General features: G+C 47.3%; 1 protein-coding gene across 5 annotated transcripts in view; it reads right to left on the reverse strand.

Moving 5' to 3' along the window:
• col4a6 (collagen, type IV, alpha 6) overlaps positions 1-24,192 on the reverse strand; it is a 45,473-nt gene that overhangs the window by 1,534 nt on the left and 19,747 nt on the right. For 3 of the 5 annotated variants that reach the window (XM_061764128.1, XM_061764130.1, XM_061764132.1), the window contains 45 exons: positions 21,734-21,811; positions 15,765-15,899; positions 15,583-15,627; positions 15,030-15,149; positions 14,883-14,945; positions 14,164-14,199; positions 13,968-14,030; positions 13,835-13,870; positions 13,698-13,739; positions 13,527-13,616; positions 13,113-13,166; positions 12,975-13,037; positions 12,843-12,887; positions 12,701-12,754; positions 12,510-12,579; positions 12,155-12,265; positions 11,921-12,070; positions 11,634-11,684; positions 10,756-10,842; positions 10,517-10,674; positions 10,043-10,225; positions 9,774-9,957; positions 8,589-8,633; positions 8,068-8,139; positions 7,817-7,924; positions 6,890-7,108; positions 6,649-6,807; positions 5,322-5,492; positions 5,096-5,239; positions 4,113-4,235; positions 3,857-4,038; positions 3,555-3,618; positions 3,401-3,475; positions 3,217-3,324; positions 3,011-3,118; positions 2,866-2,937; positions 2,642-2,761; positions 2,420-2,536; positions 2,184-2,345; positions 1,998-2,096; positions 1,749-1,901; positions 832-948; positions 566-757; positions 328-499; positions 128-242 (listed from right to left, as the gene is read on the reverse strand). In XM_061764128.1, the coding sequence (XP_061620112.1) occupies positions 128-242; positions 328-499; positions 566-757; positions 832-948; positions 1,749-1,901; positions 1,998-2,096; positions 2,184-2,345; positions 2,420-2,536; positions 2,642-2,761; positions 2,866-2,937; positions 3,011-3,118; positions 3,217-3,324; positions 3,401-3,475; positions 3,555-3,618; positions 3,857-4,038; positions 4,113-4,235; positions 5,096-5,239; positions 5,322-5,492; positions 6,649-6,807; positions 6,890-7,108; positions 7,817-7,924; positions 8,068-8,139; positions 8,589-8,633; positions 9,774-9,957; positions 10,043-10,225; positions 10,517-10,674; positions 10,756-10,842; positions 11,634-11,684; positions 11,921-12,070; positions 12,155-12,265; positions 12,510-12,579; positions 12,701-12,754; positions 12,843-12,887; positions 12,975-13,037; positions 13,113-13,166; positions 13,527-13,616; positions 13,698-13,739; positions 13,835-13,870; positions 13,968-14,030; positions 14,164-14,199; positions 14,883-14,945; positions 15,030-15,149; positions 15,583-15,627; positions 15,765-15,899; positions 21,734-21,811 (4,815 nt within the window). The remainder of the gene's footprint in view (positions 1-127; positions 243-327; positions 500-565; positions 758-831; positions 949-1,748; positions 1,902-1,997; positions 2,097-2,183; positions 2,346-2,419; positions 2,537-2,641; positions 2,762-2,865; positions 2,938-3,010; positions 3,119-3,216; positions 3,325-3,400; positions 3,476-3,554; positions 3,619-3,856; positions 4,039-4,112; positions 4,236-5,095; positions 5,240-5,321; positions 5,493-6,648; positions 6,808-6,889; positions 7,109-7,816; positions 7,925-8,067; positions 8,140-8,588; positions 8,634-9,773; positions 9,958-10,042; positions 10,226-10,516; positions 10,675-10,755; positions 10,843-11,633; positions 11,685-11,920; positions 12,071-12,154; positions 12,266-12,509; positions 12,580-12,700; positions 12,755-12,842; positions 12,888-12,974; positions 13,038-13,112; positions 13,167-13,526; positions 13,617-13,697; positions 13,740-13,834; positions 13,871-13,967; positions 14,031-14,163; positions 14,200-14,882; positions 14,946-15,029; positions 15,150-15,582; positions 15,628-15,764; positions 15,900-21,733; positions 21,812-24,192) is intronic. The other 2 variants (XM_061764131.1, XM_061764129.1) reach the window with 2 other exon arrangements.

Consider the following 24,192-nt stretch of genomic DNA (forward strand, 5'->3'; position numbering starts at 1 on the left):
TGTTTGTATCACGCTAAGAGAGTCTTCACCTGCATGCGTGTGTTTTTGCTCTGTTGAAATCATCTGCACGCTATTTATTTTTAAGGCTAATGTTCTTTCGGGATCATAGTTTGCGGTATACGCTTACCATGAGGAAGGAGTAGCCTATCCAGAGACTCCTCCAGCCAGGGGGGCAATTAGGAATGGTCAAGTCCTGACTGTGAACTGCCACCGCCTGAGACGGCGCCTCGCACACCGAACACCTAGCGTAAGAAAACATTTTAAATGTAGAGGAGGAGGAGCACTGAATTCCCCACCTATGCACACAGAGCTGGAAAAACTCAATACCTGCTGATGTAAGGCCGTATCTGAATCTGGGCCACGGGCATCATGGGGATGGGCGCGGTGGTGGAGAGCCAGTAAGATTTGTCATTGCGGCTGGCGTAGTAGCACACCTCGTTGGGGGAGCAGTAGAGGAAGGGGATGGTGCTGAACCTGGGTAGGCAGGACCCCGGCTGACCTGGAGACACAAAGATAAGTTGCGTTGCTTCCGGCAAAAGTCGTCTCATCTGGCAAATTTTCATACCGAGGTCCTGGTTGTGTGCCTTCTCTTGACCCTCCACGTAAAGCAAGCTGTAACCGTCCCACAGTTTGGCCATGCCCTGAGGACACATTGGAACCTGCACGTTTTGGCTGTGCTTCACCAGAGTGTAGCCGATACTGATGCTGCGCCCCACGGAGCCGGGACCGCCGGGACGACCGACGGTACCGGGAAGGCCTGAGAAGGAGCACGCAAAAAGATTATTACATGTATCTCTTGCACAGAGTGAGGAAAAAAACACTAAAATAGACCTTGTTCTCCAGTGGGTCCAGGGAAACCCGGAGGACCCGGGTCACCAACTGGTCCAGGCAGACCAACAGAACCAGTGCGGCCCAGTTTACCAACAGAACCGGGACGTCCCTTTGAACCTGAGGTGAAAAGGGAATGTTTGATTTTGTGAAAAGTGGACATGGTTTTGTCATACCATGACTTAGGAGTTTAATTGATTCTGTGACTGAGCTCGTAAGTCAATTTATTCGCATATCAAATAGATTTTTTGAAATGAATTGAAATGCCATTAATCCGCACATAAAAAAAACATGGCAATGGCAATGACGTGGGGTCCCTCAAGGGTCTATTCTCAGACCCTTTGTGTTTTGCCTGTCTATGCTACCCTTGGGTCAAATTCTTCAGAATTTTGATGTTGACTATCATAGCTATGCAAATGACACACAGTTACATTTAGCAGTGTCTCCAGATGACTACAGTTCAGTTACAGTATTTTGTCACTGTCTAAAACAAATAACACGATGAACCAAAATTTCCTTCAATTAATCCGCAACAAAATCAAATTGTTTTTTGCAGTGAAGAAAAGGGGATTGTTGTTAGTAAATACATGTGGTTACTTTCTTTACAAAAACAAAAAACAAGTCTGAAACCTTGACTCAAAATGTTACTATTGTAATGGTCTTCTGACTGGTCTCCTGCCCAGCGAACGACGTCAAGAGCTGGTGTCATGTTGGCTGGGTTACTAGTTCATTGTGAGCGTTTGGGCATGAGTTTTGGCCAACAGCAGCTCCTTGCGAGCGTTCTCATTTAGTACCTCATTTAGCATTGGCAAATGCGATGACTTCACTCGAGCGGTGACAAATCTGACGCTCGTCCGTAACGTAAGGTAACACTGTATATTACAGATTACAACAATGATACATAATCTATCAATATTCACCTGGCTGTCCAGGCATCCCAGGCTGACCGGTCACTCCAGTGAAACCACGGGGTCCAGGTCCACCTGGAGGACCGCCGTCTCCGAAGGGTCGCTCAAACTGCTGAAATGTCCCGGGGAGTGTGATACCAGGGCGACCCTTCGGACCCGCAGGGCCTGGGGAGGTGGCCAGGATGTAACACAAATTTTTTATTCACCGCTAAAGTCACATCACTGCTTGATCCGCATCTGGGAAGTTTATAGTCCCCCTACCTCGGAAGCCCTTGGCTCCTTTGCTTCCGTAATAGCCTGGGTCACCAGAAAAACCCTTAAGACCTGGACCGCCGCTGAATCCAGTGTCCCCTTGTAGTCCTAGAAAGTAGATTTAATGGTGTAAAAACTGTGCCCAGTGAAAACCATAGGAGCACTGGAGAAGGTCTCAAAGAAGCCCAGGTCTACCTTTGAAGCCAGGACTGCCCGAGATTCCGGGGCCTCCGGGGATCCCTGGTTCTCCTTTCCTGCCAGGGGTTCCAGGGTAACCCGGGAGCCCAGGATCACCTCTTTCTCCCTGGTCTGTGCCAGGGCCGGGTGGCCCAGGAGGGCCTGGAGGACCGGTCAAACCTGAAGAGGAGAGAGGGAGGTGAGACAGGAAAAAGTCAAGTAGGAATGGAATGTAATTAAAGACATGCGCTTACCGAACTCTCCATCCAGTCCAGGGAGGCCGGGATCTCCCAATGGCCCTGGGATATCTGAGCCAACTGACCTACCGGGGAGTCCAGGTCGACCTGGAAATCCTGTGAGTCCAGGACCACCTGACCATATACACACACACAAGCCCTCAGCCCATTATATTACATCCCATACTGATCTAATCCGTCAGTCCGTCCGTCCAACTGTAAATATTTCCCATGACTCACCTGACTCTCCTCTCTCTCCCTTCTGTCCTGGGAAACCTGGTGTTCCTGGGTAGGAGACGCCTCTCTCGCCCTTCAAGCCCGGAATACCAGGGGTACCCTGGCGCGCTCTGCCACTCGCCCCTGCATCAACAACAAAACAACAACATTAGTTGTACAATTAAAAAACAAAACAAACGCAACATAAATATCATAAATCTTCTCCTGACATTTAAAAAGCTAATTACCAGGTGTCCCAGGAAGGCCTTTAGGTCCACGGAGGCCGTTAAGGCCGTCCAAACCAGGAGATCCAGGAAGACCTGTAAAAACAACAAGAGTGCGTCTGTCGAACATTTATGTCTCACTCAGAAAAGCATGCAGTCATCATCTAACCTTTAGGTCCGGGACCTCCTGGGCGTCCGGGCGAACCAGGGGTTCCATCTGGCGCTCTTGGTCCGGGGAAACCAGACTGACCTTTTGGTCCGGGGTAACCAGGTGAACCTGCCAACATGAGCACATAAATACTTCTGTCGACGTACGTAGATGCCAAACGGTCGACTAAAGAAGAATTCAAATGTGGCAGCTATCGTTGCGCTCACCCATTATTCCAGGCAATCCAGCTTCTCCAGGTCCTCCCTTGACTCCAGGGAAACCAGGACTTCCTGGGAAGCCGTCATCACCAGGAGCGCCATTATTGCCACGACCACCTCGAGGAAGACACTGTTCGGTCAATGCGAGGTGATTGAACTGTTGTGGGTCGCGCCCTTTCCCCTCTGTTTTTACCTGGAAATCCTGAATCTCCGGGCTGCCCTTTAAAGCCTGGTGCACCTGGAAAGCCAAAAGACTCTCCAGGCTGACCTGTGAAATAAATGTAAATACTGTAGATTATAAAAGTATACATTCAATGTTTTTGTGTGTGATGTGAAATTGAACTCACCCTTGGTACCGGGACGACCAGGCTGTCCAGGATTGCCAGGGATACCAGGTAAGCCGTCGTCTCCCTTAAAAAATAAATAAAATAAAAATAATAATAATAACAACTTGAAGCTCACCGTCTAAAACTTATATGCCGTCCACTACTCACAAAAAGTTAGGTAGGGATATTCAGCTTTGTTGTGCAAAAAGAACTGAAACATTAAACAGTTGGACATTGCGTTTTAGCTGCTTCCTGAAATTTCACCCTCAAGCCAACTATTCCTTGTGAGTAGTGTATGTTTCCATTTGTGCTGCTTTCCTTACCCTTGGTCCAGACATGCCAGGGAATCCCAGGATTCCAGCTTCACCTTTAGGACCTGGGCCGCCGGGAAATCCCGGCTGCCCTGGGAAACCAGGTTGTCCCGGCTGCCCTTTACTCTGTTCGGCAAAACCTGGAAGTCCAGGCAGACCCTGACGACCCGGCGGGCCTGGAAGCCCTTTGTCACCTGTGGAAAACAAAGACAGTTTTTACATGTCTTGTGCATCTCACCTCTCAGAAATGAAGGGAACCAATGTATACCTCTTGGTCCGGTGAAGCCAGGAAGGCCACTGCCTCCAGGGGTTCCGGGGTCTCCTCTGCCTGCAGACACAACTGAAACCAGAGGACCGGGCGGGCCGGCGGGACCGGGTAACCCTGGCTCACCTGAATAGGAAAACACAGTACATGGACATTTGTTTGTCTTAGAGTCCGACCCCTCTCAAGAGGACTGGTACCAGAGCCTGACTATATCTCGTCGGAACTTCTCGACCTCACACACCAGCTCGGGCTCTTCCCTGCCAGAGAGGGGACATTCCACGTCCCTAGAGCCAGCTTCTGTCGCCGGGGATCGCCTCGCCAAGGTCCCTGACTTCGGCCACCGCCCAGCTCACACCGCACCCTACCCCGCTGGCCCCTCCCACAGGGGGTGAGCTCATGGGAAGTGGGACCCACGTTACCCTTTCGGCCAGTGCAGACCCGGCCACCAGGCGCTCGCCTTCGAACCCCACCAGAGGGAAGCCCCGGTGACCCGCCTCCGAATGGTTGTGATTGAGGGAAACCTCAATCCATGAATATTTTTCATCATAGGGGTCTTTTAGCCGTGCTTTGTCCGGTCCCTCACCTAAGACCAGTTTGCCATGGGTGTGAAGCCCCAGACAACTTAGCTCCTAGGATCATTGGGACACACAAACCCCTCCACCACTATAAGATGACAGCTTTGTTTTATTTGATAGTTAAGGGCGTTCTATTTTCTTAACATTGTGGTATTTTGTCAAAATGATGTGTTGAACACAAAATAATGGCCATTTGTTAAACTTTTTTGTTTTTTTTAACGAGACTAAAAGCTTTTGGGGTTTTCGTCGACTGAAACGGAACTAAAACTACCACATATAGAACAGACTGAAATGTGCTAAAAACTAATGAGCATTTCCATCCAAAAAACGGCTGCCGAAAACAACATTGTTCGTGAACCAAATAGTAAAAGACAGGCGTGGTTGTCTTCCTTCGGGCTCTGGACACACTACCTTTCTGTCCAGTGTAGCCGGGCCCCCCAGAAAGTCCATCTCTTCCAGGCCCCCCGGGCACTCCTTTTCCCCCAGGAAATCCTGGATTTCCAGGACGTCCTGGTTGTCCGGGGAAGCCCGTCACCCCTGGGAAACCTCGCTCACCTGTGTACAAAAAAATGACAACGCTGTTTGTTATCTTCAAGTGACCGTGACGGGGCCTCAGATGCTGACGACTTGAGCGTACCCTTCCTTCCTGGTATTCCCGGCAATCCCATCCTTGTTCCTGGTCCCGGAGGCCCGGGTGCTCCCCTTGACCCCGGTGAGCCAGGGGTACCCGGTAGTCCTGGGGTGCCCTTCATACCAGCAGGTCCTGGGAAACCTGGGTCTCCTCTGTCTCCTTTTCGACCAGGAAAACCTGGAAGATGACGGATGATGCGACATGAAGCAACACTAAGAAACACATGACTGTTTATAAAACGCAATCAAAGGCACTCTTCATAATTAATATAAAACTATGAATTAACAGGAAATGTGTTTATGTCTTCTATGAGGCTTTCCAAAAAAACTCACCTTCTTGCACATACGCATTGTCAATACACACCACAAGCACACACATTGGCTGCAATTGCACTCTGATCGGTTGGAAAATACACACGTCAAATTATTGCCGTTACTGATTGGATTTAAGAACTAAGTGGCTGATTTTAGATTTAAGAACAGCATTTTGAATATACTACAAGTAAAAAAAGAATTTTGAACTGCAATTCCAGAATAAATGAGCATTTTCAAACCACCAAGGAGTAACTAAAGTCTACGATTTGATTCTTAAAAAAGGATTTTCAAGATGTCCACTGGGTGAGTGGGACGTGATGAAAATGACCTTTATTAAGAATGAAGCCTTGTTGAGTTTGTGGTCACACAGGCCTAGTTGCAAAGAAATTAAAGATTACTCTTGAACGTGTCGATCAACTACAAATGTTAGTGCTAGTTGCAAAAGAACAGCTGGGAAAAAAAAACTCAGCATTGCCAAATGTCCCACAGCTAGAATGTCCACAAAGTCATTTGCTGCCAGACGTGATGGCCGTCAGCGCAAAACAAATCTTTGCCATTAAATATCCAATTGAGCTTTATCCAGGATTTATGGACATTTTGAGCCGGAACATGGATGCGCAGGCCGACGACGGAAGCGGTAAACGATGGAGCGGACGGTAGTGCGGAAGGACGTCTCACCTTGACAGCCTATACGGAACGAGCCCACACCAAGAGGAAACGGGTGGAGGCATGAAAGGATGGATGGAGGTGATGATGGTGATGGCGGTATGTGGGAAGGAGGGAAAGAAAGGACGGAGGAGGCAAGACAGAAGACGTGGGAATATCAAATGAAAGAGGGGGAGAGAATCTTTCGGGTGAGTTGAAACAAAACAAAACGTGCCACGTGTGTCTGGTTCAAAAATGAAGAGAACGAAGAAAGATGATGAATCAAAAGTAAACTCTTATTTGCTCCTCTTCCTTCTTCTTGTACACGACAAGGTTTTGGATTGAACAACGTGATATTTTCCCCCCACCCTCACCTGGTGAGCCTCTGGGGCCATTGCTGCCATCGATTCCAGGCGGACCGGGGACTTCGACGGTTGGATCGCCTGGGAGTCCAGGAGAACCGGGGAGCCCAGGAAAACCATCAACTCCTCGTTCGCCCTGACGCCCGGGAACACCCGAGCGTCCGTTAAGACCTGATCAAACGAAGGTGTTTGTTGTGTTAGTGTACAAAGTATTCAAAGTATAAGTGAGGATAACATCATCAACATGACGCACCGGGTGGTCCGGCCCCTCCCGGTGTCCCGGGCTGGCCCTTGTCTCCAGGGGCTCCGGGAAAACCATCTCGTCCTGGAGGCCCCGCTGTGGCACCCAGGACTTCTCCAGGCTGGCCTTTGGCTCCAGGGCGTCCCGGGACACCGTCCTTCCCCCTGCTCCCGTCAAAACTTTGTCCCGGGCTACCGGGAACTCCGCCGTCCCCTCTGGGTCCTGGGAAACCTGCGGGAGGAGGTGGCAGACGACCAAGCAGGGGCCATTAAAGAAAGCTGCGATGGAAATACATGCGCCGCTGTCCAAATGTTAGAGATACTCGGCTTTCGGGTGAAGTTTCAGGATAATCCTAAAACGCACTTAAAAAAAAAAAAACCTTGACAGGTGAACTTTATTTGACCTGTCCAATTGTTCAAGGTTTCTATGCCTTTCTGTGACTCTTCCAGTATCTCTGTTGCAACTTGCTGATGACACTCAGTGACGCTCCAAGCTCAGTGGCTCATTTGATTCACAAATCGACCAAGACATTTCCCGGTTCAACTTGAACTGGTATTTAAAAAGTCCTCCACGTCAGTTATTCTCAGCTGGTGGGTCATTTCGGATGGGTCGACGAAGGCACGCTCAATTAGCGCTGTTTTAAGTCAGCATCGTAGAAGTATTTTTCGTACAAATACTGAAGTAAGGACTTCACCGCGACGTTAGCATAGGTTACTGATAGACTATGGCAATATAACAACTTTGACAGCCATGCTGCAGAAAGGTTATTTGCATACCTGCTGTGTGAATGTAAGTTGAAGCGGTAACTAAACAGCCTTTCACACACAAAAATAACATTAGTAACTGTAGTTATGTTTGAAAACAAGTGGGTCGCGACAAGAGAAAAATGCGGGTCACAGGCTCTGACTATCCGGAACTTTTGGGCGACTGGCCGGCTACCTTGCGGTCCGGGCTGCCCTCCAAAGCCGGGCTCTCCTCTCTCTCCTTTTGCGCCGTCAAATCCTGGACGTCCAGGGCCTCCCGGCAAGCCCGGCTGACCTTTGGGACCTTACGGACACAAACGGCTCCCATGATGACCCCATCAGACTTTGGCGATGGGTTTTATGGTTTTTCGCATTTCTAGCTTGATGAGCGAAATGGACCACTGGGAGAAATTAGAAATAAAAACCTTAAAAACCTCTTCTTTTTACCTGGTCGTCCAGGTCCACCGGGAAAACCGGGCAGTCCGACCTCACCGGGGATGGTGCAGGGAAGCACTTGGCCTGGGAGCAGCCATACACAATTAGGCAGTGGACATACAAACAGACCCACAAACAACAGAAATAAACACAGTTCTGACGGAATCGTGTGATTAAGCGACATCAGCATTCATGTCCATTCGCAGAATTTCTGATGATTGTCTGCTTCCTCCATCCATGACTTTTGCAAACATCATCATCCTCCCACTTTGATTCACTTGCTGATTGTGAGCATTGTTTGTTGCAAATGAAAAAAAAATTCCAAACGTGAGGGTGGATTAGAACGTTATGATTTGAATTTGTCTTTATGTCACCGGAAGGATGCTTAAAGAAAAACCACACATTAAGAAAAATCTCTGAGAACTAATCTTTTACTCCCTGTACTTTGCTCTGTCTTTGGGAATCCAGAACTCGCCGCGTACAAAGCTCTGGCCTGTTACGCTGGGCGGCTGATGAAAAAGTTCATTACCCACCCGTTCCCTCTTCGCTGTCAATAACCTCTCCACAGCTGTTTTCGCCTGGACGGATGCACGTGCACAAGGACGTCAGGGGGGACAGAGCGATGGATGGTTGGGTGGAAACGGAGAGAAAGAGAGAAGTAGAAAATTGCAGCAAAGCCAGTCAGGGTTCATTTGCATGCGCCAAATCTGGTTCATCAAACAAAACATCAGCAAAATCAGCAATCAGCTCCATTGGATGACGTAAAAGCTCATTTTAAGGCAAAGGCACATTCAAACGCTTGCTTAGGCAGTATGTTCAAATGCTTCCGAACAGGTTATCGCACTTACTGCAAGAGCAAAAAGACTCTTGTCTCTTTGCTCCAGCCTGTGACAATAACCTTTCATAATTAAGAGCACAAAAACGGGTTGTTTAGCATTAGCATGGCGCAATGAGAGCACGCAGTCATTTCTTGCAGATCAGCAAACTTTGTGTCGTTTGGCCTCAGAGGAGGACGAGCAGAGGTTGATAACTTTCAGGAATATGGAAACATTAAAACAACTTCTAAGGGTTCTGGTGTTGGATTCTGATCAACTTTAGATTATTTTTTGTCCACTAGGGGCTGCCATCCTTATGTTCTTCACTGTAGTATCTGTGACTTCTTAAAGTGTGTGGCACTTATTGCTACGTGAGTCTGTGGTAACATTTTTGGGTAATCATCCCTACGATGTGGCCAGCAACAACAAAAAATTAGCTTGACACCTCTGGTCTTAATTTTCAAAAGAATACGAATGATTTGGAGTCAAAATACAATTGTTATCCATGTCCTCTGAGGCTAAAGAATCACAGTGGGATTTCAGAGTTTAAATCTCATCAGGATGCAACAAGGAGTGCACTAATGAAGCGCTTTGTCGCCGAGAGAGATTACAAAGCAAGTGTAGAAGCTCATTAATGGAGACCATTAATCGTGTCGTTAACAGTATGCTGCAGCGGCCGAGGCGGGAAGGGCAGGAAGCTGCTTTGGGAGAGAAAAATCCGTCCCAGGTTTTTGGCTGAATTCACAAAACCCTCCTAAAGTGTTCAGGCTTTGTTGCTATGGTAACTACTGTGCGAGGAGGAGGACAATGCGATGGGTCACGACGGATGTTTCGGCCTGTAAGGACGATACGACGCGCGCACACGTCCGTACACGCTCACCGATCACGTCCGCCAACGCTTACCTCTTGGTCCAGGCAAACCTGGTGGCCCCGGCAGTCCGGAAAAACCGGGTTCTCCGGGCTCGCCTCGGAAACCAGGCGTGCCGGCAAAGCCGGCGCCGGGCTCGCCAGGCCCTCCGGGCCGCCCCTTGGATCCCGGGAAGCCCGGGAAACCTCTGTCTCCACGCGTGCCAATGCCGGCATCCCCCTAAAGAGGACATTTGCGTTTTCTCACGTTTATCGAGCAACCTCTACTGATTTTATTTTTGTTTTTTCGTCATTAAAGCACTGACTGGGGGACCGGGGGGTCCAGGGAAGCCCGGCGATCCGTCCCTGCCCGGTGTACCCGTTTCTCCGGTGGGTCCTCTGGGCCCAGTAGCTCCGAGCTCTCCCTTCACTCCGAAACCGAAAGTGGTGTAGTAAGACACCCCTTTTTCTCCCTTGCGGCCAAGGAAACCACGTTCGCCGCCGCGGCCCTGAGGGATCGGACAAAAACACCAACAAGGGTTTGGCAAATACGGAAAGTTGTTTGAGCATTTATTCAATATGCTACTAAGGCGCTAAACTGTCCATGGAGTTACTCTGCTCTTTGGCCTCACTAATAAGTCAATTCAGCACACAATTTTTTGTTTTTTTTTCAACGACTGCCTTTCACTACTGTATGTTATTTCTAGAGACTAAGAGAACAACTACATGTTATTACTAGTAGGATATGAAATAAATGCTCAAGTGGTTCGCCCAACGGAAAGGGTTCAAACTGTACTCACAGGAGGTCCCTGAAGGCCTCCGAAGCCAGGTGAGCCCACGTCTCCAGACTCCCCCTTTGGCCCAGTGAAGCCGGGGCTGCCGTTGGCACCGGGAGATCCGGGTGCCCCGGGCAGCCCCGAGGAGCCGCCGCCGATACAGTTGCAGTCACCGGGATCCCCTTGTGGAGCGGAAGAGGAGACGGGATGAAGACCAAAAGCATCATGTGGTGTTCAAGTGTGGATTCATCGGAGGTTTGTACCTCTGAAACCTTTATATCCTCGCTCTCCCGACGGTCCCCGGGGACCGGGCAGCCCCGGGACCCCCGGAACGCTAGCGCCGGGTGAAACTGCAATGACACACGCACATGGAATATGAGTGGATGAGAGCAGATTCACAGTAAAATCAATCACAGGTCTCCAACTCATGTGGATTTCAGATTTCACACTGTTTGCTCATGGGCTCGCCTGCACTGGCTCATCAAACAAAAATGGAAATTCTCGCAGCGGGTGGTCTTGAAATCATGAATTTTCCAGTCAAATGATGACTAAGAAGCACAGTGCAGCTCGGAGACTCAGTGTGAAATCAGGGTTAGTTTGTTCTCATTGGTCATGATCGCTTTGACAGGCTTGAACTGCGAGGTTATGTTAAGCATTAGATTGTGTCAATCTCATTTCAATATAACGCAGCTTTACATTAAGCATGAACCAAATTCACTGATTTTACATTGCTATGCCTAAAAATCGAAGCTCATGTGCCTCTGATTATAATGTGTACATGTGGTGCACTTACTTGATGTATTTTGCAATGACTGCATAATTTGCATGTACATAATGAATGCAAAGTGTGATTATGACGACAACTGCTTGCAAGTAAAATCAATGAATTCTGTTCACTGGCAACACCCTGTGGCAGAAGTTGAGAAAAGCAGCTTAGAGTCGAGAGACCAGTAAGCCAAACTTACCGCTTGCACCTTGCGCAGCGTAAAAAAAAAAAAAAAAAGAGTTAAGCTACCGCCTGCTGAAAGTTGAGTTTGCTGGGCTGTTTCTTATTTATTTATTCGCCCAGGCAAGCAAAAATATTGCCATGGTGACCATCGCAATATGGCTGCCGCCTGAGGGATACCTGGATTACACTGACCAGTGGGCTTTTCCCCCTCGTGATAGATGACGCAGGGCTCAACGGGTCGGCCTTGGAGGACAGTAAAGTCAGTCAGCCAGTTTTTCTGTCTTGCAGCTGTACTTAAAACTGGCTTTAATTCAATAATTTTAGGCGTAGCACAACTCTGTGACTGCCTGATGATGATGATGCTTCTGTATCCATACCAATGAGGTTAATTACAATCATAAAGATAAAACATGCCAAATGTGATCACCACCACCTATGATGGAGGAGAAAATGTGTTAACTGGTTCTATGCCAACATACTGGAGAGGCCCTGCGGTCCAGGAGGCCCTGGAATCCCTGGAAGTCCAGGGGAGCCTGGGAGTCCTTCTGTGCCGTAGCCAGGTACGCCGGGGCTACCTTTCTCCCCCTTCGGGCCCGGGGTCCCTGGGAAACCCGAGCTGGCGGGACGATCTACCGGCAAGAAGTCCGAAAAGAGAGGACAGGTTCACTAGAACTACACTGTGTATACTCGTGTGAGTTGTTCGTGCCTATTACCGGAACCGAATCCCCCAAGTCCCGGAGGACCTGGTGGGCCTGGAAACCCGGGAGGTCCTTGGTCACCGGGTGCACCTGGAAGCCCGTTAAAGCCTGGTTCACCTGGCGGTCCTGAGAGTCAAAGAAAAGGTAAAAGGTAAGTACAAATACTCAAATTCTTGATATGTCACTCTGCAATGAAATTAAATGCTTGGGGTGCTAAAAATATAAAATACATGTTTTTTTGTTTTTTTTGGTTTTGTTTTTCCCCAAAGTATCTGTACTTCAGTCCAGTTGGTGAGTAATTTCGCCACCTCTGACAGCGCTGGATACCTTCAGTTTGGACACGTTTGGGCTTGGGGTCTCAGACTTTTACCTTGAACAGAAGTGCCTGGACCGCTGACAAAAGCGGGAGGTCCTGGGAGTCCGGGTTCTCCCTGGTCTCCCTAATTGACAGCATTCAGAACAACTTTCATTGAAATGGCACAGACATTACGTGACTGCGAGAACGGAAAGATTAGCAAGTCACGTCAAATGATAAACGAAAGCACGTGGGACTCCTCCCACCTTGGGTCCGCTGTATCCTGGTTGCCCGGGGAATCCTGAAGTCCCTCTGTATCCCTGCAGCCCCAGAAGAAATCTTTGACTTAACTCAACCAAAGGGGTGAATGATGTAAATAAAAGCGCACATTTTTTTTTCATATCCTACCTGTTGTCCAGGCAGGCCGGGAGGTCCGTTAAAACCCGGAGGACCCTGAAGCAACCGATGATGATAACACAATTTTAGTGCTGTCATTTTCTTTCCCTGCCAGTGTTTCATTTCAATATCTGAAGCTCTTACTCTCGCCCCTGGGTATCCGGGTATTCCTTTCTCTCCAAATTCCCCGCGGAAACCAAAAGGGTTCTGAAGTTGAAAGAAAAATAAGAAGCATTTCCAAAGTCAAACTTGGACGGACACTCTTGTAAGATGAGCACTTACAGGAGGCCCACTGTTTCCAGGGAATCCACGAATCCCCTTCGGTCCAGGTTCACCCTTTCAGGCAAAGGCACGGAGCGGGAGGAAAAAAAAAACAATTTGGGTTCAAAGTGTCTGCAGACCCTTGAAGAGATTTGTTTGCAAATACATAATACATGTCTGAAGATAATTGCTTCAATAAAAGCACTACTTTTGTCTACATTAAACTCCTTAACTCACTTCAACATAGGTCATTGGCACCAAGATGGCGCCACAGTAATACTTTTATTTAAAAAATAAAATAAAATTTATTTTAAAAAAAGCAAATAACGGACAATAAGTAGCCTCCCCCCCCCAAAAAAAATAGGTGAATTAGCTAATGTCGGTATGCGGGGGTCCACATGAGACTGTTCTCTGTCCCTTCCCTTTCTTTGTTACCTTATCTCCTTTGTAGATCGTGAGGGTTTGTTCACTTCGTAGAGATCCGTCACCTGGAGTACCACTCGGTCCCGGAAGACCCAAGTCGCCCTGGAGTCCGAAATACAGTTTTATCCAATCAAGAGGGATGGATGAAATGGAGAGATTTCCAATGAGTAACACACAGTATACCTTGTCTCCCTTCTCGCCTTGATATCCATCACTACGACTCCCCTAATAAAAAAAAAAATAATAAAAAAAAAAAAGTTGACAAGATTCACTCGAGGGCGGCTCAGTCTTTTTATTTGTTTGTTTGCTTGCTTGCTTACCATCGGCCCTGGTGAACCGGGAGGACCGGGTGGGCCCTGAAGACAAACGACACAACCTTACTCAGCATCCTATTCATTTCATGTGATGTCGTGCAAGAAAACACAATATCATGTGCAGTTTTCGCCAACATACGGGATATCCTTCCGGCCCGGGTGGACCAGCAAACCCAACTGGACCATCGGGACCACTGGTGCCCTGCAGAGACGTATAACATTTTTCAAATGACAGGAAGGCAGCCGGCATTGACGTTTACACTCCTGAAATCTGGATGAAGATGAGAACAGGACATTTAAATGTGAATGTAAACAGTAACAGGACAAAATCTTACGGGGCGACCGTCTTCTCCTGGAAGGCCAGGTAAACGCTGAAACAAACAAACACACACACAAAAAGGTTTTGAATGTCGCACAAGTCGGCTTTCTTACTGCAGTTCTGTTCACGTTTCAAACATGTTCCAGGACGTGGTGATCAACAACAAACTAACGAACTTCCTTAGGATTAGAAGTATTTGTTCTTTACTTTGTTGACGCTCGATTCCGTACATTTGAAAACAGATATCGGTACGTGATGGTCCTTGCTATGTCAAAATAGGCTCGAACTCAGAAGACAACAAGTGAAATATTAATAGTAACGAGAGCTGCGACCAGCTATAATCGGGCCTTCGCAGCCCGGCCCCGTTGGGGTCCTGCCAGGTTGGGGTATTGGCACGATGAAGTAAGGGGCCGCAAATTGCCCCCCGGGCTGTATGGCCCGTATTGAGTAAATGTGGGCCACGCAAAATGTTGACGTATCTCAGGAGACTTTTGATGATCTCTGCTCTCAGCTGGCCGCGGAAACCTTTCACTGACAATGGCAGGCTGGCCCTCCCCGGCAGTTCGTGTGCAATAACAAATCAAGCAGAGCCAGAAGAGTTGAGCGCACATTCGGAAGACTAAATGGCAGCTGGAGATGCCTGTTAAAATGCAATGACTGCCACCGTAGCAACGTTAAGTCTATGGCGCTGTAGGCACAATTGACATAAAACTGGTGACGTTAGTGAGAACTCACGGTGACGCCGCCATCAGTGATGTATCGAGGTTCTCCTTTCTGACCCTTAGGCCCGATGGGTCCCTGGGAGAGCACAAAATAAGGTCATCGCCCTTTATACAGGTTGTAAAAGGTATATGGCGAAAAAACAAGTAGATGGGTCTTTACTGCAAAACCAGGTTGCCCGGGGCCGCCGGTGCCGTAGCCAGGATACCCGGGCTCCCCTCTGGTCCCGTTACAGCCGTCCAGTCCCGGTGGTCCTCTGCCACCCTGCTGACCGGTGTGACCCTACGCCCACCACGAGAAAATCGATGACACTTGGACAGAGGGAGTGAAACATGGCAATCTGTGGAGAGCCACCTGGTGGCAGAAGTGAACTAAGCACCTTCTTAGGGCTTCGTCTAGAACAAGAACAGCGCAACAAAATGAAGTGAATTTTGATTTATGTATTTTCACTTCAGCTTTTGCACATTTTTACAATTATTCTCCTTTACAATTGTTTTCAAGCCACCTTGTTCTTGGTTCTTCTGTTCAGTTGCCATTTTATTGACTACTCTCTTTTTAGTACATATCGTCTATCCACCAGTACTTTAACACTTCATGTTAGCTTCATCAACCCCAGTAAGATCCTGTCATGTATCTTTTGTATTTATTCAGGGCAAATTCAACAACGAACGATCAATTATCCATATTAGTGGAAGAGCCGTCCGTGTTCACTCACAGGGACGCCATCGTTTCCTTGAAATCCAGGCACTCCCATTGGTCCCTGTTGAATTAATCAAATCAAAATCCATCAATAACAGAATCATAATACCTCGTTGACGTAACACTTTATTGGTTTGAAGACTTACGTCTATATACGGTCAACAAAATAACAAGCACGTTACAGTCGCTAACACCCACTTTGTCTCCTTTGGGGCCGGATGGTCCTTTCAAGCCAATGTGGCCCTTTTCTCCTTTGGGCGCTACGGGCCCGGGGCTGCCGCGGGGCCCCTCTGCTCCACTCTGCCCGACCTCACCGAGAGGCCCCGGATGACCCTGAAAAGGAAGAAAGACAAGGTCATGATTCCCGACGCCGCGTCGTTTGAAAAAGTACAGATGGCCGACATTTTCCGTCATTGACCCGAAAGTGGACGAGCGCTGTGGACATTGATTCACAATGAATCGATTATTCAACAACATAAATGAATAAAATTCATGAATATAAATTAAAAAAAACAAATCTACATATTCAAATGAATCAATAATAAGATCGAATAGATACATGAATGCAACAAATATTACAGGACTCTTCAGGACCTAAAAATCTAGTAAGATTCAAGTGTCCCCCCCCCCCCAGAAAAAAAAAAGCTGCACTTCTTCTTTTCCACCACCTAGTGGCAGTAAAATAACGATGCTGAGGGTGGAGATGCAGGAGTGAGTAAACACACACACACACACACACACACACACAAGGAAGGTGGAGAAGGGAGAGCTGAAAACGGAACTTGAGGCCTGTATATACTGTATTCAGTATCATAACACATATGTACAATCAATATTAGGCATCGTAGCATAACATACGTACTAAACACTGTTTATATTATCACCCGTATTTATCTATTTGCACTCATTGTTTAAATGTGACTGCAGAACGTGACCATCCATCGCATCCACAGTTTGTATTGAACCTCAGGAAATTGAAATATTACGACCCCTCGAGTGCGTAGCGAAGTCTTCAGCGAAAAGTCACGTTGTGAGAATTAATGAGTTGACAATAATCCCGACTTTGACTTGGCCGGCGTGGGCGTGGTTTTAGGCCTCGGGGCAGCCATGCCGACGTGATGAGAGGGTTTGCGCCAGGTAAAGTCAGCCTGTCAGCGCCGTCTGCATCGCATCTTGCGTCCACACCTGGTTTCACACGCAGGAAAATATGCCAAGGCGTCCCACTTTTTCTCACGCGTCGGTCTTTCTTTTCCGTTTCCTTTACCAACAAGTCACGCCGAGCTCATCTCTCCAGACGTCAAGCGGGGTCTACAAGTATCCGTTTTGGGATGATGGGGGTCACGTTTGCTTCGGAAGCTCCAGTTGAGGTTAGAGAGACAGATTTAATAGACGTGATTTTGTTAGCGTTCGTTCAATAAAGTGCACCCGTGGCTGTGCTGATCCTTGACTACCTGTGAAGGGATTAGAACTAGCGTCCACAGTAACATTAGTCTGTGTGCGAAAGCTATATAGTGAAACATCCAGAGTATACAATTAGACGTGTACGATTAAAAAACGGGCAATACAGTGAGATCGCAAAAAGCGAACCGCGACATGGCGAGGGATGATGCTACACTTTTTGCGATATCTTTGTTTGGTGAGATTTGTCCGATGCCAAATACAGTACACGGCTGGCTGAATAACGGCTGGCAGAAATTGCCTTCGAGTCCCGACAGCTTTGGCCACAGACGAGCCGTGGCGTTTGGAAGCAGTCTGTGTTTTCGTGCCAGAGAGTTAGCGTTCCGGTCAGCCCTTAGCGGACCTTCCATCCTCATCATCTTCCAGCAGAGTGGTCAGTTTGTAGGCCCAAATCCCTTCCAGCACAAAAGACACAATGGGGCCTATTCGGGGCCGCTAAGCTCTCTGGACTTAGCGCGGCCATCGAGGGTCCGCCTCACTTCCTGGAGCGGGAGAGCGCTCGGACAGACGGTTTCAGAATGGTCGTGCGTGTGTGTGAAAGTGTGCGCATTGTCCTGGACGTCCACCCTCGGGCCATCGGAGGGGGGTTTAACCAGTCGTATTGTTCTGGTGGCGGTGTGAAGATTTAACTGTCACACTGCATGCTCACTGTAGGATGGTGATGGGAGCAGAATTTGGTGGCGCTGGTCACGCTGGTGGGGAAGAATTGGCAAACGAACGGGATTTGGTGGACTATGCTGGTGGAGCTGCTGTGGCTGCTTGACCCTTCACAACACATTCACTGCCATTGACGGCTTTAGAAGTCAAATATCCACCTTAACTGGGAAGGCTGGCAATGAATGAGTTACAGCTCGAAAATGGACAGGGACACACATGCAGGGATATACTCTCGAGATGAGATTTCACAAAAACAGTACAGTGGTGCCTTGAGATATGAGTGACCCGCCGCCATAGACGGGCTAACGAATAGCATTTATGGCGTAGGTGTTCTCACGCTTCCAGCAACCGATATCTAAACACAAATGGTACATCAACACATGTAGACACTATCACAATAGTCACAGACACACAAACTCTCATTCGTTTGTGTCCGCATGACTCTATTTTACTGCCCCCTGGTGGAGAAGTTGCACAGACCAGAAGGAGCCGCGATGCCCAAGCTGCTTAATTCTTGACATTTTATTCGATGAAGTTATTACCGGCGTGTGCGACTGCATATTAATTAAGTGCAATTAGATGATTCACACTAGAGGATCCTGTAAATATCTTCTTAAGCCAAACGGGCTCTCATTACGTGTACCTAATGATGTGGCCAATGGCCTTTTTTCCACTTGACTGACCTCTTCCCACCCTCCCGCCATTAAAGCAACAACATGTCCTCTCTTTTCATCCAGGTGCATTAACACCTGCTAATGAAAAAAACCACACGCACACAAAAAAAACCACATAGGAGGTCAGCACCTTGCTGTCCCAGGGTCATGATGTCATAAAGCCCTCGTGCATTTCTCAGAACGCAAAAACAACCTTGCCGCTCGTGTGCTCGTTCGCCAGTTCAGCGCGTACATATTTCGCAGTCGTCAAAGGTGTAATTGTGCTCAAAACGAGCTTGCCCCCCTTCCTCCTCTTAAAAACCAGCCCGAGGGGACAGCAACCTTTGAGACCCAAACAGCACGTGTAATTGGCACGCAAGGCCAAATAGTTTAAATATACACATATATATATATATATATATATATATATATATAAAACGCACTGATGTTTAGGACTCCTTTAATGGCCACCCTGGCCGAATTGAACTCTGAGGCGACTGAAAGCACTTTGGATTTTTCTCATGGAGCGTCACACGTGGAGGTGGAGTGATGGCGCTTGAACGTAGCGTCGAGAAATGGAGGCAAAAATGCAAACCTGCATACGCTTGAGAATCGAGCGCACGAATGCCTCCGAGATGAGAAGTCCCATCCAGCTGTATTTATTTAGCCCTCGCCGTTTGTTAATACTCTGCTGATGCGCACATTTTCTGGATCGCGGTCTGTGAAGCCCAACCCATCAACTTTCAGTCTTGTCCTACCTTTTTAAGTCATTCACTGCCAGCCATTTTAGAGCATTTTGACTGATCTTGCAACACGCGCGTTTTGTGACAATATAAACACCGAACCTACCAAAATAAAAAGTCCACTTTGGTTCTAACTTTTTCGGTTCTTTGGTAGTCTGCAGCAGAACTTGGGTTGGTTTCACCAAAAACACAGACGAAATAAGCTTTTCGGGGAAAAGAAACTTATCAAGTAGAATAGTGACTTTGACGCTAATATTTTGTAACACCTCAAACTATAAAACAACAAAAACTGACAAATGGCTTTTGATGGCAAAACAATCATTTGTTTCTGAGGTCGCCTGGACTTGGTGTTACAGGTTGGACGTTTGTTTTGATTTTTGTTGTTTTACGCTTCCTCATCCCTCAGTCAGGCCGCTTCTTGATAGGCTATTGTATGTGGTAATTTACCGCGTTCACGTTTCCCAGGTGCGCACACCGATGAAGACATGCCACACACAAAGGCGTACAAAAATATAATTGCACAGGCACAAATATGCGCCGCTGTCGTTAAAAGGGAGAGGTGCACCTACACGTTTAACAAACCCGCACAGCTTTTTTTCCCTTTTTTTTTTTTGCACATATGGGCCTCCGAATGTATCGTAAATAACCGCGCCGTTGTCGTTATCATCATCATCATCATCGTGTCAAGGCGCGAGAGGCTGGAAAATCACAACTAATAAGCAGTGTTGCACATTGCCGCATGTGTGTGAACCTTTCTTTGCGTGTGTCCAAAGAGTCAGAAGTTCAGTCTGAAGGCGTCTTTTATTACGATTCAATGCCCTCGCAGCCCGAGTTCGCCTCCCTCCCATTCGTTGCATCTTTTCTCAATGCTTGAAAAACGTCTTGCAATTTGAGAGGAAGCCATGCGAGGGCAGTAGAGTGCATCAGAAGCAGCAGTTAAACAGGGAGGGAGAGCTGGTCATTGCATTTTGCTGCTTAGCTCTTTTGTGTGTTTTGTGTATTACTTTACACATCATTTTCTTACACGCACGCACGAACGCGCGCGCGCACACACACACACACACACACACATACCTCAGCCCGTCTTTCTCCCTGACCTTTCGGCCTCAGCATGTCTTTGTACTGCCCATAACCCTTGACCCTCCTCTATGTGTGTGCGTGTGCATCATTTCGGTCATTTTACACAACCGGGTGTGTTTAAATGAATCCTTACGGCGAGATAAAAAAAAATATATATAAATAAATATCCCATCACCGTTCTCGACGAAGGGGAGAAGGACAAAAAAAAAATTTCAGATGAAAGGCTGCTGCTGATAAAGACTGTCCTGTACATCTCGACACACGCGCAGAGGAGTAGCCGTGCATATAGCAACTCACACACACACATACACAGAATGAGAGATGAGGGGGTTATATTGAAAGATTAAAAAAAAAAAAAAAAAAAAAGTAGATCAAAGTCGTCATTCATGCTTGTCTGGTGCTGCTGCCAACTATTACCTGGATGCAATTGGAGCCATCGGCTCAGTTTTGCTCCGGAAAATGTCAAATGAATCTCACGACTTACACAGAAAAGTGTTAAAAGGGGGAATAAGTGAGGGATGAAGAGATGCTGATTTACATTCGAGAGGTTTTGTCGCTGGTTTCTTATAGCCACTATCGCTGTGCCCTTACTTGAAAAGAGACGGCACACCTGCTTCTTTTTGCCCCCCTCCCATCCGCATGAGTCCGTTTAGTCTTCTTTTACTCTTCAGCCTTGTGTCAATAAATACGAAGGGTTCGCTCTTATAACTTGGCAAAAGTTATTTTGCTCACGCACGTTCAATCACTGCAACAGTGACCTGTAAGGGCCTTCGCTGTTCACCCAGTGGGAGAGGATGTTTTCAGATCAAATGACTTCAACATGGCAGACACAGTATAAACAAAGATCGAAAGACCCTCTTCAGAACGCGAAGCCACTCGGCTGTTAATAATGAGAAAAAAATAAAACCCGACATGACATCTGGATTGCGTCTCTTGCTGGTGTGTTTGGACATCACCTGGGGGAACAGTCCCTTCCTCTCACAGGCATTAGCGATGGATTCAGAGCTATGCTGACTCTGAATCCACAGAATCCCCCAGGTTTCCTCCCGTTTACTGTGTTCGAAAACAAACAAACAGTGAAGCAAACTGCTTTCTATTAGAGATGGGCGACATGGCCTGAAAATGAAATCACATTTCTGATTTGTTTTGTTTTGTTTGTTTTCTCCTGTCAGAAAAGTGGATAAATATAAAGAGCAAAATTGCTGACTCTGCTTTTGTAAACTGGCTACAGAGTCCACTTAAAAAAAAAAAAAATCAATGGAAAAAAAATGTAATCTATTGATACAATCAATTTAAATGCAAGTTTTTGCAAGCTGTCCTGCCAAGTGCAAACGAAGCACCTTCACGCTGCCTGACAATAACAGTCACAGGTATCGTTTAACCTCAGGTGGACGGGGGCGTCTCCATTTTGTTTACCAAAAGCGGCGTACACTAGGGAGCTAAGTAAGTGTAGGCTTCGGTCTCAGACAGTAATTGTTGTTGTTGGACGCGGACGGCAACAAAGAGCAGAGAAATAAAAGGTCCTGAAAAGTCAAAATCAAACAATAACCAAGACGGCGGCATGCAGAAGACTCACCCTGGCTCCCTTTTCCGGGTTGCACCTGCATCCTCCGCTGCAGTCCAAACCGGAACACGGCTCGTTAGAATTGTCCCCCTGCGGAGTCGAGAGACAAGTTGAGTTCCTTTTCGCAAGATTTGATCGCGGCGGCGCAGTTTAACATTCGGTCGCTGCCCATTTATTTTTATTTTTTTGATGCCTCCGCTTGGCACAGCATCTTATGAAGATGAACTTCATGGTGGGCGGCTGATGGATGGAAATGTCAATTTAAACTCCGCCACCAAGAATTAGACCAACATATGACCCAATGTTGTTTTTGGGTCCATTTTCAGGTCAAAGGCCGCCTTCAGCGTGACGTGGGGATGAAAGGCGCGATGGAGGTCACCCGAGGGACATGTTGGAGGGATTTATGAGAAAAATGAAAGGTGATGAAGTGGCGGGGTGGTTTTGGTCCATATAACAAGCGGGGTCACACACCCCTCTGGACCCCCAGAAGTGATCATCAGTCAGTTAAAAAGTGTGTTTTAGTAAAGATTACCGGCATGTGACAACGGAGGGCGGCGGATAAGATGCAACTGAGAAAAGTTTGGCACCGTGCCGGGGTGCGGGTCGGAGGGGGGTTGGGTCAGCAGCGGAGGTCCGAGCCTCGCTCCCTCTGATCTCCTCGAGTCGTCTAATCGTGATGACAGAAGGAGGCCAAGAAAGTGAGCATGGGAACGGAGACGTTTGGGCTGAGAAGTGGACGCGGGAGAACTTATTTCAGGTCCCGCAGTTTCGTTTTAAGCGTTACCGTTTTATTCCCATAGATGTCTCAATAGGACGGGTGGGTCAGTTTCATGTTGTTCGTGTTGTTCCTTGGTCATTAACCGAGGCCTGAGGTGGGGATCAGGGATGTGCAAAAGACACTCATCCATATTCAGACACTCACTGCTGTCCACACCCAGACTTCAACAGAACGTCAAGTGAAGCGATCCCACTGGAAGATGGTCTGATTCTTGCACGGATTGTTTTGAAGCTTTAAAATGTTCAAAACAACGTAAGAACCGATGACAGACACAAAAATAGAGTAGACATTATTTTAACATTTTAACACCGGACAAACAGGAGAAACAGTCGCATCGCTAGCTTAACACCGAGCTGAACCGGCACCCAAAAGTGAAACTAGAAACGACGTGACAGGCGAAAATAATCTGACAAAAAATATTCCTGTAATACGCCTTCTGTTCCCCAAAAAAATGTATCAGCCTGTCTGTCAGGCAACTCGGAATGTTGAGTAAGCGCAAAAATGAAGTCAATGTTTCACCTGTGAATACATTTACTGACAAAACAAAAGACATGAGAGAACAGGCCCGTGCCGCACTTGTCTTCATTTATTAACGTGGTGCCGTATCTCTCAGCATGTGATAATGCTGCCCGATCAATCTGCCGTGTTTGCTCACGCTCTGCTGTCCAAACACGTGCGTGGAAGACACCGTGTGTCGTCGTCGGCTTTTTTTTTTTTCTTCGTGCATTTTGAGTGGCAGCTTGCAGGTGACAGCCGACGCCTCAACTTGCCCGCTTATTGCGACGGGCTCTGCAGATGTTATCGGTGTCCGGAGTGCGTGTCGGGTTACCCCACTAAACAGACGGCGGGCTATATCGCGGCGAGCACGTTGCATGAAGGCACAGGAGCGTTTCTTTTTATTTTTTTCTGTCTAAATTTTGACCTCGTTTTCATACATCCACTCGGTTTACGATAAATAATACAATTAAAAAAAGACTGACTCGGCCATTCATTACTCGGAATCGATGCATGTTTCAAAATTTGTGTGAAGAGGGTTCAACAGGCGGCAAGACGTCATCTACAAAGCAAGCTTTTATGAACAACTCAAAGCAATAACCCTCCCGGTCTGCTTGGCAAAACACAGGCAACACATGCGTAACGCATCCTGTCAAAAGTCAGTCCTTCACAATAAAAGCTTGCCGTTTAGTCAACTTTCTCCACACTTTCTGGGCCACATGGGGGCTTATTTAACAGTCACACTCAAACAAGTAGAAAATGAGTGTGACTGCTAAATAAGCCACCATAGGACCAAAATAAAGAGTTATTCTCTGTATAATGTATTTTTAGTCATATTTTTGAGTGTCTAGAACGGATTAATTGGCTTTACATTATTTCCTATGGGAAAAACCGCAATGGATTTCATACACTTCAGTTTTTAGTCAGACTTTCTAGAACGGATTAATCACACAAAAACAAAAAAAACAAAACAAGGATCCACTTATGCGGAACATCTGAGGTGTTGCTGACGCTTTGATTGACACATTCCAAAACAATCTCGACAATTATGTTTACTTGTATACTAAAAACCAATGTGGCCATGCTACACAAATACATGCGTTGAGCATTGCCATTCATAGATCCTTGCGAGCTGTGCAAAAGAAGTACTACAATACTGAACAGACATAAATGTGCATTCAAAAGTTAAAAGAAGGTC

The sequence above is a fragment of the Phyllopteryx taeniolatus genome, chromosome 23 (assembly GCF_024500385.1).
Source record: "Phyllopteryx taeniolatus isolate TA_2022b chromosome 23, UOR_Ptae_1.2, whole genome shotgun sequence".
NCBI lineage: Eukaryota > Metazoa > Chordata > Actinopteri > Syngnathiformes > Syngnathidae > Phyllopteryx > Phyllopteryx taeniolatus.